At 41.5% G+C, this 12,047-nt stretch overlaps 1 protein-coding gene across 3 annotated transcripts in view; it reads left to right on the top strand.

Moving 5' to 3' along the window:
- adgrb3 (adhesion G protein-coupled receptor B3) overlaps positions 1-12,047 on the top strand; it is a gene marked incomplete at its 5' end in the record, with an annotated part of 241,850 nt that overhangs the window by 218,230 nt on the left and 11,573 nt on the right. For all 3 annotated transcript variants that reach the window (XM_084076725.1, XM_084076727.1, XM_084076726.1), the window contains 7 exons: positions 1,923-1,992; positions 2,906-2,972; positions 5,143-5,228; positions 7,538-7,636; positions 8,578-8,749; positions 10,276-10,371; positions 11,482-11,521. In XM_084076725.1, coding sequence (XP_083932851.1) covers positions 1,923-1,992; positions 2,906-2,972; positions 5,143-5,228; positions 7,538-7,636; positions 8,578-8,749; positions 10,276-10,371; positions 11,482-11,521 — 630 coding nt within the window. The remainder of the gene's footprint in view (positions 1-1,922; positions 1,993-2,905; positions 2,973-5,142; positions 5,229-7,537; positions 7,637-8,577; positions 8,750-10,275; positions 10,372-11,481; positions 11,522-12,047) is intronic.

The raw sequence follows: 12,047 nt of genomic DNA, 5'->3' as shown, positions 1-12,047 counted from the left end.
GAATGAATGTCCACATGGAGACGAGGCATATACTAAAGTCTGAATCCGTAATCGGCGTGCGCTGTAGTGTGTTACGGGTCCATTTTGTTCCATTTGTACCATACACTCTCAGAGTTAAATTAGCACAGAGGAAGCACTTTTCGGTGTAGACAGTAATAGTTTATAAAAGGGTGATTCTCAACCCTTTGCAGTACCTCAGTGTGATATGCGTTAGGCCACAGACACTCGTTTGATAAATGTGCCATCTATGGGACCCCAATCTCCACTTAGTGCTTATTTATCCATTTATACACTCCCAGAGTTACAGACCCATTAGGGTAGCCTCGCGTGGCAATAGAGGGCAATTTCTTTTTTCTCAATGGCAGGTTCCTTTGGACCCCTAGTGGCCCCCGAACCCAACGTTGAAAAAACAGTGGCCTGCAGTACAGTATAGTATAGTACAGTAAGCAGTGATTTATGTGAGCATCTGAACAATAGGAACCTTCACCTCTGCAGCACTGCAGAAGGGCAGCGGAAGACGACAGGGTCCTCCTCACTTTGTTCACACGTACTGGCAGCTCAAATCTGATTGTCGGCACGTCCAGATTGGAATCAGATTGGGTTGATCAAGTTTTAACAGCAAAAAAAAAAAAACCTACATGAAAAGGGATTTTTCTTTTTTTGCAAATCAGATTTGAACCACATTAGGTGGTTTGAAATAACCTGATTTCTGAAGACGTGGCTCAGTCTGGACACTCGGACACCGAGGCCTTGGGAGGTTATGAATCAGCTTTTTTACGGCGTGCCACGCAGCTGTGCGACAGAGCCTTAAGTTAAGCATTACTCACGCCTGTGTCGTTACGTCGTTACCACAGCAACCAACGCAGAAAATAGGTCAGCGATGTCTGAATAATATACAAACCCGATCTGATCACTTGTATATAACAGTATGGACGGCCAGGGCCCTGTTTTGCGCGTCTTAAGTACCAGGTACCAATGCTGTTTGGTCACTCAAAACAGCCAGACAGCATTGGCCACACCTATTAAGTCAAGTCAGATGACCTGGTACTTATGACGCGCAAAATAGAGCCCTCAGTCTAAAATATCGCGTTTCAGAAACAAATGGGGTTTGTCTGCAGTCTAAACAAAGTCTAACGTTTTCAAATAATTGTAGTGGAGTAAAAGTATAATATTTGTCGCTGAGATGTAGAGTAGAAGTGAAAGTAGGCCTACAGAAAATTGGAAATACTCCAGTAAAGTAAGAAATACCTAAACATTTTACTTAAGTACAGTTGAGTACATTTACTTAGTTACTTTACACCACTGCCTGTGTGTTACTCTCCAAGAGGTTAAGTGTTAATATTCTGAGCACACTGTGTGGCGGCGGGAATGCAACAATCCATATAACACCAATCCATAATAGGCCAAGAGCGAGAAACTCTTTCATATAGTATGTAGTACTGGGAACAGTGGGCGAATCCACTGGTTGTGTAGATTCTAAGCATTGCAGCCATTTTGTCTGAGCAAGTCCGAACTGCAGTCCGTGTCCAGGCTGTAATGAAATGCATCTTCTAACTGAATATTCTTCTAATGAAGTCAATCTACCTGTGATTAATGCGACGTAAAAAGCAATGGTGGTTTTCACTGTCTGGCATTGGGTGCCAGCCTTGGAAAATGGTTGACTGCCCCTTTTCTGCTTAACTACTTTGTAACTACTACAAATTGCGAAAATAGACGATCTACAAGCTCACAACGCATCGCAACATGATGTGTTGTGAGCTTGTAGAGCCATTTTTGAAAATAGCCTATATGAAAATAATATGCCGATAAATGGCATGCCCAAAATAGGGATGCCAGGTTCAAAGTGGTTAAAGTTTGCTTCAGTTTTCATCACCCACTGCTCAGATACAAACTGTTTTTTCTCTGTCTCTTTTTTTTTAAAGGTTTACCAGCCTTAGTGGTTGCCATTTCAATGGGATTCACCAAAGCAAAAGGCTATGGGACCCCACAGTAGTAAGTCAGACTTTTTGTTTGGTCTTTATATCATTAATGCATCCAGCATTACCAGTGTTTGCCAAACCTTTTTAGCTCTAGACCCAAAAGAGACATTTTGGTGGGACCGGGACCCAAAAAGACATGATTTGACCCCTATTTAATCATGAAAATAGCAGATCTACAAGGCTCACAGACCTAAAACGCTCACAACACGCCGTGATGTGAGCACGTTCTGAGCTTGTAGATCGTCTATTTTCATAATTTTTTTTTAATTTATAGAATTTTAATTTATTTTTCATTTCTGAAATTATTTTGAAAAAAAAAAAAAAATAATAATAATAATGTGTGTGTATGTGTATGTATATATATATATATATATATATATATATATATATATATATATATATATATATATATATATAGAAGTAAACGTAAAAATATGAGGGATATTTATTTGACCCATAAAAATGCATTACATTGTTTGGTAAACACTGCCAGTATACAGTGAATGTATGCAGTAGACTCATGCTATTAATACCCATAATGCTGTGCGGTATAATTATCCTATACAAAGCAAAATTGTTGTGAACCTCATTTGTCAAATAATTATGAATTACGTAATTGAGGCAACAGGGTTACCTGATTCAGCCTGACAAGAACTCAATCACAATTTTTTTTTTGAACAGCCAGGCAGGCAGGGGCCCAATTAGGTGCAGTCGTGTTCCCTGCAGTATACACCCGATGCACAAACAATTATGCTTAAAACCTATTTAGCATTTTATTACCCTGTGAAGCTTTTAGAAATAGATCCATGACACATGTGCCACAGCTCCCTTGACATTTGAGGTAGAATGGGATTGTATATGCTGGTGTGCAGTTAATTACATGCCGGATGCTAATTTCTGCTTTCCTGTTGCCTTTTTCCCTGCAGCTGCTGGCTGTCTTTGGAAGGAGGTCTGCTGTATGCCTTTGTTGGACCTGCAGCCGCCGTTGTGCTGGTACGTTTCTCTAATAAATGGTCAGAATGACAATTGTGGAAAAGAGTACAAGAGTATTGGTATAAAAATGTACTTAAAGTACCAAAAGTAAAAGTACTAAAATGTTTGAAAATAGCAGAGCTACAAGCTCACAACACGTCGCGATGTGACGCGTTATGAGCTTGTAGATCGGCTATTTTCAAATAGCCTTGGTATAAAATGGGGCTAAATGTAATAATGTATATATGCAAAGTAACTAGTAACAACAGTATAGACAATTGGAAATACTCCAGTAAAATTGTACTTAAGAACAGTACTTAGATAAATGTTCTTAGTTACTTTACACCACTGTCTGAGAGTGTACAAAATACAGACCCATGTGCAGAATCAACAAAATACACAATAAGTGGCAGTCTTGTACTTTCTAGGTCAATTATTTTGTGGCATTGGCTGTAAAAAAAGAAAGAAAGAAAGAAAACTGCAAATCTTCAATGAACAGCTATATAACGTCAGCAAAAGAATAGTAAAAAAAATGAATTTCAATCTTATACCAAATTTACTGTGGAGTTATTTTGTTTGTCTGGTGAATATAAGGAGATTTACCAATTACATGGTTATTGAATCAGACTCGACTTATCCAATAGAGGAAACTGGTCCCATTTATTTATAGACTTTCATAAATTGTGTGTATTTGAGTTTATCCACATTATTGTGTGTATTTGAGTTATATTCACATTATTGTGTGTATTTGAGTTATATCCACATTAAACTTACACCTGTTCTCAATAAATACATCTCCCATAGCCACACAGAAATACAACTGCCCTCCCTAAAAATGCTTTGCCACGCAATATGAACGTATGCTCTGCGTATTCTGCATATTGTGTTTATCTTAAGCAGTGCTCCATTTCTCTTTCTACTGATGCTGTTCTGGGACGCGTAGACAGATGATGAATGTGGGTCAGACATGTGCTGTTTACAAGGCAACTTGCAGCCACAATGCGTCTGGAGACACCTCCCAAGGAGGTGTGAAGCTTCATTTAAACTCCACCACACGACGCTGCCGCTTGCCAAGAGGAACAGATCTTCAAGCTCTTGAAGATCTGTTCATCTTTGGCAAGTGACAAAGATGAACAGATCTTTGTCACAGATCTTTTCATATAGGCTTTCGCTCAAGCCTATATGAATTAGGCTTGAGCGATCAGATTTCAGTCTATCCCCGACACTTCTTAGGTGTGTTTACACCTAAATGCTTATGCACATATGTGTGTTATCAACACATGGAAGCTATAAATAGGATGTGTGATTGTTCATATATATATATACACATGAGTGAACTACAGCTATCAATTTTACACAGCAACCTTTCTCCACAACGTTCTAATGCTTAATGTTATGCTCTGTCGTACCACGGTATTGCGTGCCGGAAATAGCAGATCTATAAGCTCACAACACGTCGCATCCATGATGCGTTGTGAGCTTTTTCCCCCTTTTTTTTTGATGCGTGACACAGTTGTACGACAAATCATAAAGTCGGGCTTAAATCGGTTTCGTCTCTCCCTGAATCTTTGGTCTGAACTAAGCTTTAGACTAGAGCAACACAAACTAATCTCTGCGAAAAACACAGAACAGCAGTTCCATCACATGATGAAGTTAGCTTTTAATCTAACAAAGCTTGTTAAACAGGCTTAGTATGTATATTGATACGTAATTCTATTTGGGCTAGATTTGTTTGAAGCAGATCATCCTGTTGAAAGAAATGTGTAGCCCATATTTAAAGGATCCCTGCATCGCTGAAAGCCCAGCAAACATCCTCAATCTGCCTCAGTTCTCCATTAGTGCAGGCACCGATAATAGTTTCCCAAAAAGGTGCCTTTGAAAAGACAAGTGATTCTTGTCGGGCAGATCTTCCCTGAAGGCTGCGACGCTGGCCTTATTGCGCGGCTGCGCGCCTCATCCATTCGCCTGAAATGTCACAGCGATGAGCAAGCATTACAAACCTAGAGGTCAAAAGCTCAGCTCCGACGGAAAACGGGAGGAACGAGTCGCTGCGAGAACGAATGACCTGGATTATTCCCTGTGAAGAATGTCTCTCCGTGCCTCTCAGCCATATACGTGTTAAAAATAGCCCGGGCTGTGTAACTGTGTGATTACAAAACTAAACGCTGTTTGTGTTTCCCCCTCTTGATAGGTCAACATGGTGATTGGCATCCTGGTCTTTAATAAGCTGGTGTCTAGGGATGGCATCCTGGACAAGAAGCTGAAGCACCGTGCCGGGTATGAACCGCAACACAGGTACTGGAGCTGCTGTGTGTTTGTGCCACACACATTTCATTATCCTATCTGCTGCATCAAAACGCTTTTCAAGCTTGAGGCCCGAAAGATACATGCGGCGTCTCCCCGCCGGGAACCAAACGTACAAAACTACATTATGCCTTATTAACCACATAAAGGACCACTTCACCCATTTTCAACCTATCTTCATGTAATTGGTCCTCACTAATGCTCATGATAAAATGGTAAAAAAAAGAAAAATTGTGTCTCATAGGAGGGCCGTGGTCACTTCAGAAACCCGCCCACCAGTGACATCATCATAATGTTTTTTTTTTAACGCAAGAACAATGGCTTCTATTATAGCATGCTAACTTTCCAGGAATATAAAGCCGGCCGTTTCTATTAGCTTGGATTCCCCATCGATGATGTCACTCGTAGGCGGGTTTCTGAACTGTCCACAGACCTCCTCACAGACACAGACGGACTACACAAAAATGGTACCATAATATCATGAACATTAGTGAGGACCAATTTTTATGAATATAGGTTGAAAATGGGTGAAGTCGTCCTTTAAGCCCTGTTTAATAGTGAAAATAGCCAATATATAAGCCCGTTGTGAGCTTGTAGATCTGCTATTTTCACAATTTCTTACTTTTTTTTTTTGGTTCGATTTTTAACCCCCCCCCAACATTTCGGACCCATAAAAAACCCATAAAAATGGGTCCGTGACCCCAAAAATGGGTCCCGACCCATTATTTGGGGAACACTGCACTAAAATCACACACACATCCTTTCTTGCTCCCCCCCCCCCCCGGTATGGAAATTTAGACCCCCTTTTTCTCATCGTGGAGCGGAAATTAGAGCCATATAAACATAAAGAGGTCAGATCTCTCACGGGAATGATATGGCATCGTCTCCTCTTGGCAGAATCAGTCCAAGACGCACATCCTTTAAACACCCACGTATTGCATCCTGCCCGACTGTGCCTGATATGATGATGAAGGGGGGAGGGGGAGGGGGGGGGGAGATTTAGGCTACGTTCAGACTGGCAGCCCAAATCCAATTTCTGGCCCACTCAGCCCTTATTCACAATCTGATTTCTAAAGATGTGTCTGGGTCTGGAAGCTCTAGCCACTCAAAGTCGGATATCCAACTGTCCAAATCGCCACCGGCAACGCGACGGATACTGTAAACGATGACGTAACGTACAGTGCCAGCAAACGTACAGTAATGTGAGCGTGATTACGGGAGAAATGGAGAAAATGTTTGTTGTGGCTGCAGGACGGAATGTTGTTTTATATGTACAGGGTTAGTATCGGTATAGTATCGTCTCTGTCGGGTGGAAACCTCAGATGTCCAAAACTGTTACTTTTCAGGATTCAAATTCAAAAACAGCAAAAGTAGCAGATCTACAAGCTCAAGCTTGTAGATCTGCTACTTTTGATGTTTTTTTGTGACGCTGTAGTGTGATCAACTAGGGCGTTAATTTACGAAAAAAAACACAAAACGTTAAAATATGGAGATGGGAGGTTTCTGCCCGACGGCAATGATATCAGCCTCCTCCGTCACAGGTGTCTGGTGTGAATAGATAGAATAATCACTAAGAAAAGAATCGATAGTTGTCGTCAAAGATCAGACTTGAGAAACATTGGCAACAAGCCCGATCCAACCCCTACAGCCCCTCCCGCTCTCTCAGATCAGCTAACACAGGGAAGCTGTCAGAACCATCCATAAAACATCCGGGACAACGCTCCACACAGTCCCAGACTCTTCTCCCTCCCGGCTCCCAAACTGTGGAATGAACTCCCCATTGCAGTGAGAACTGCAGACTCACTCCCTCCACCTCCACCTTAGCCCGTAGCACTTGCCCTAGCCTTGACGACCCTGCAGGCTTAGGCAAAGGCTAAAATGTCATTTAGATAGCATGTTACAGTATGTAGACAGATGCCAGGTTCATTTCTAAACCTGGCATCCTATAGTTTCAATGTACAGATGATTGATTGTTTGATATTATACCGTTTAGGCTGATGACAGGTTCTTGGTTTACCTATGATCCTAGATTACTATTTCTATGCATTTGATGTATTACCTCGTGTTGTCCTTGCTTACTGTAAATCACTCAGTAAATCACTGAATTAAGAGTGTCTGCTAAATGCCTAAATTGTAAATGTGTGGCCGCAGTCTGAGCGAAGCCTTGACGTCAGGAATATAGCGGTAACAGTACTCGGGCTGAGCACAGCCTTGACGTCAGGGAGGACAGCGGTAACAGTACTCAAGGCTGTTTGTCATGTTGTCGTTTCTGTGTCCCACAGACAGATGAGTGAGCCGCATACAGGATTAACGCTCAAGTGTGCCAAATGTGGTGTTGTATCAACAACTGCTTTATCAGCAACTACAGCTAGCAATGCAATGTAAGTGCCAAGCGTCAATGTCTCTGAATCAATAACACTACAGCTATACAGTACTGTACAGGGGGGGGGTATAGGGTGTCTGTACCGCCTGTCCACCTCTGTCGGTCCGGGCTTGACGGCCGCGTACACTACATGATAACCTCAGCTCTTTCTGAAGCCAGCGAGGGTCCGTCAGGCTGTAACTGTAGAGTTACAGAGAGACGTGGCTTAAAATCGCAAAAGACACATGCTGTGATATTTAAAAACAAATTCAAATACTGAATCATTATCGTCACTGTCGCGCAGAAACCTTGTAGCTTTCATATTCCTTTTTTTCCCTTCATAAATGAATGCCATACATTTTTATTGTATGACATTGTATGTCGAGCAAAAGTACCGAATATAGCCGAGCTACACAAGCTCACAGACCGTCGCATCGTGAGCTTGTAGATCTATTTGCACATTAGTGAAACTTTATTTTTGAAATATTATCGAAACATTATTGAAATAGAAAGTGGTTAAGTCTGTCTCTGGGTTTTATAAATATTTAACCAATGAAAATCAGCTTTGCGACATAAATAACTACAACTCCATTGGAACACATTTATTTTTGGTCCATTTCCTGAAAAGTAACGGTTTTGGACGTGCAAGGTTTCCACGCGACAGCGACGAAGATATATCAGTGTTTGGTTGGTTTGGTCAGTACAGTAATACGTACAGCACGTTTCCCCCCACAAACCAAGCTCCGTATAGCATGAATGACTCATAGCGAAAATGCCGTCGGGTGTTTTGGAACCGACGGGGGGGAGGCTACGGTAGAAGTGATGTGAACGGGGTTGAGAAGTACTAGACCTTGACCCTCAGTATGTATTTCTGTCTCCTTTCATGTTGTATTTTCTCTCCTTTCATCTCTCGCTCTCTCTACGTTTATTTATGTCTCTCTCTCTCGCTCTCTCTCTCAGGGCCTCCCTGTGGAGTTCGTGTGTTGTCCTACCTCTGTTGGCGTTGACCTGGATGTCTGCGGTGCTGGCCATGACAGACAAGCGCTCCATTCTCTTCCAGATCCTCTTCGCCGTCTTCGACTCCCTCCAGGGTTTCGTCATTGTGATGGTTCACTGTATCCTGAGGAGAGAGGTACAGTCTGAGCCGCCAAGCACTCGATAGAGCCCCAACAATAGAGCATTTTGGCCGATATATACTGTATATTGGCAGTGGTGGAAAAAGTACTCACATTTTTTTACTTAAATAAAAGTATCAATACTGCAATGTAGAAATACTCAACATTCAGAATTTACTTGAGTAAAAGTACTAAAGTATTGACATCAAAATGTACTTAAGTACCAAAAGTAGAAAGTGCTCATTATGCAGAATGTCCCATTTCAAGTTTTCAAATGCATAAAAATCTTTGGAAAATAGCACATCTACAAGCTCACAATGCGTCGCGATGCGACGCATTGTGAGCTTGTAGATCGGCTATTTTCAAATGGCCGAAATGTATATAGGGCTGAATGTAGGGGTTAATGTATGTTTTGTAATAATAATCTAAATCTTCAAAGTAACTAAAGTTTTCAAATAATTGTAGTGGAGTAAAAGTACAATATTTGCCTCTGAGATGCAGTGGAGTAGAAGTAAAAGTACTGAAAACTGGAAATACTCCGGTAAAGTAAAAAATACCGCAGAATTGTACTTAAGTACAGTACTTGAGAACATGTACTTAGTTACTTTACACCACTGTATATTGCCATTATTTAAGGGTGTAGAAGATCTACAAGCTGTACAGTTAACTCATTCAGTGCCATTGATGTCGCCGACGTCACGTTTTTATAAGCCCAGGGTGCCAATGACGTCGCCGACATCATGAAAAAAATATATATATATTTTTTTTTTAAATGTTCAGAACCCAAGATATCATGATTTGCTGCTCCATTCACTTCTTGTTTAACATCTTACTGAAAAAGGCTTGGACATTGACATTTGCTGCACTGTGATTGGCCACCATTGTACACCCCTAACCCCTACACATTCAATGCAAATCTATACTTTTCTTTAAGTGAGCTTCCATCACTGTGATGACCACTAGCTGTGATTGGCTGACTTTATTGGCTGACTCTATTCAGGACTGTGATTGGCTAGCGAGACACATGACACATGTGCACAGCCCTATAAATAGGACGATGCACTTAAAAAAAACACATATATGTTTTTTTTTTAAGTGAGTCATGGGTCTGTGATGACCACTGTGACCACACCGCCCACTTCACACTGGGTGTGATTTTTTTACAATGTATTTTTGGCTGTGGCACTCAGAGCCAAACAGCCAGAAATAAGTCAGGCACTGAATGAGTTGAGATACCGTACTAGTTATATTGTATGAACATACTCTACTACACATACTATTGGTTAAGATAACATCTAATTCATTCAAATAAATCCAGCATTATAGCTTCCAACTAATTATTTTGGGATGCAGCAAGTCTTCGGTATCGATGTATACTCCCCAAAACACACCATGTACATATCGTCTTTATATATATATATATATAAATCATATTGGAACACATTTTCTATTTTCGCATTAAAACCAAATATACGGCATACAAGTTGTATCGTCCCTGTCCTCATATTGTCCCTGTCCTCATATTGTCCCTGTCCTCATACAGGTACAAGACGCTTTCAGATGTCGGCTCAGAAACTGTCAAGACCCAATCAGTGGCGACGCAACCGGAACCTTCCCTAACGGCCACGCTCAGATTATGGTAAGCAGGAGTTTCCGCAAGCGTTATATTAGATCAGCTTTAATTTAAAAAGACCCACAGCACTGCGCAGCACGGGCGTTCCGTTATGTGGTTATTTATGATAACCACACATACCTTTTTGTTCTCCCGCGACCTTAATTTAACTTGTGCTCCTAATGTGATTTTTCATTCTTTTATTATTCCGTTTAATATCGCCTCTCTCCTGCGCGGGGGTATTGTGTCCCATGGGGCTTATCTTTTTCCCAAATAACCCGTTCGTGCAACCGCAATTACATGCAGGGTAGACAACTTGGCCCTTCTAACAAATGGGCCGACATCCATTTTATTTGGTTTTTCTTACGCAACCCAAGTCCCCCTATCTCTGTTTGATGTAACGTATTGTCCGTGTTTGACGTGCATCTCTCTCATTTCTCCTCTCTCCTCGGGGGGTGAGGTTGTACTCGTCTAGGCTCCTCCGTACAACGGTGTCGCGCGTCAAAAAATAGCCGATCTACAAGCTCGGAACGCGTTGCGGACGCAGCGCGTTCCGAGCTTGTAGATCGGCTATTTTCTTTTGCAGCGCGACCGCCGGAGGTACGACGAAGCACGAATGGGGCTTAATAGAGGACTGTTCTCTGACTGACCTTTGAAATGGGACACACACACACACACACATCTCTCTCACATCTAGCACAACGCCACCGGGCACATCATGGCTATGATCTGCCATTAGTATTCTAATATCCCTCAGATTGAAATCATTTCCACAGTGCTATAGGAAATGGTGTCAGAGGACACCGGTTCAATATAGTCGTTTGCGACGAGAAGCGCAGATGCTTTTTACGAACGCGGCCCTTATTTATTTTTTAACTGCAAGCAAGTGCATTATTTTTTTCTTCTTTTTACATGGGTGTTTAATTAACATAGAGGGAGCGGAGAAGAACGAATGGACCTCTAGCTTTTTGCGTTTGCCCAGTCAAGCACTTACATTATCAAAAGCACTTACTGTAATTCTGGCTTCTGTTTTTTTTTTTTTTCCCTATAATGGATGCCTCGTATGGTACGGTACTACAGTATGGACGATGTTATTTCGAGCAGCGTTTAACCATTTGTCTGTCGTGTACCCAACAGACAGACTTCGAGAAGGATGTGGACATCGCCTGTCGATCAGGTAACGTAATGGTCTCCTGTTAACAAGGTTATTTAATGCTTTAAGCCTCTAAAAGCCTGGAGGAAGTTTCAGTGTAGGGTATAGGCCGAGTATAGAGCCTAGGGGTCCTCCCGGAATGGGATGCTATAGGGTTCATGTAGTTAAACAATGATACATAACAACCAACAGTCCTTTTCTCTGATGTAACAGAGAGAGAATACAATGTCTGACTAGGTGGAACTGTGGCTAATTTTCCTTATTTGCGTCATATTGCGTTGTTGAAATTTAAATAGAATCCAGGAAACTGTTTTCTTGCCATGCAAGAGTGCTATTGTTTTAGATTAACCCATTAAGACCTGGAACCTCATTGATTTGAGCTAAAAAGCATTATATTACACTTTGGGTATTCAAAAATAGCAGATATACAAGCTCATAGCGCGGCACCGAGTGCCGCGCTATGAGCTCGTAGATCTGCTATTTTTGAAAAATCGAGAAAAATTGGGGAAAATCTTTGAATTATATTTTTTAAAGCATTTGTAACTCAAAT

The sequence above is a fragment of the Gymnoscopelus microlampas genome, assembly GCF_963454915.1.
Source record: "Gymnoscopelus microlampas genome assembly, chromosome: 13".
NCBI lineage: Eukaryota > Metazoa > Chordata > Actinopteri > Myctophiformes > Myctophidae > Gymnoscopelus > Gymnoscopelus microlampas.
The sequence above is the reverse complement of the archived record's forward strand: the minus strand, read 5'-3'. Positions and strand labels throughout refer to the sequence as shown.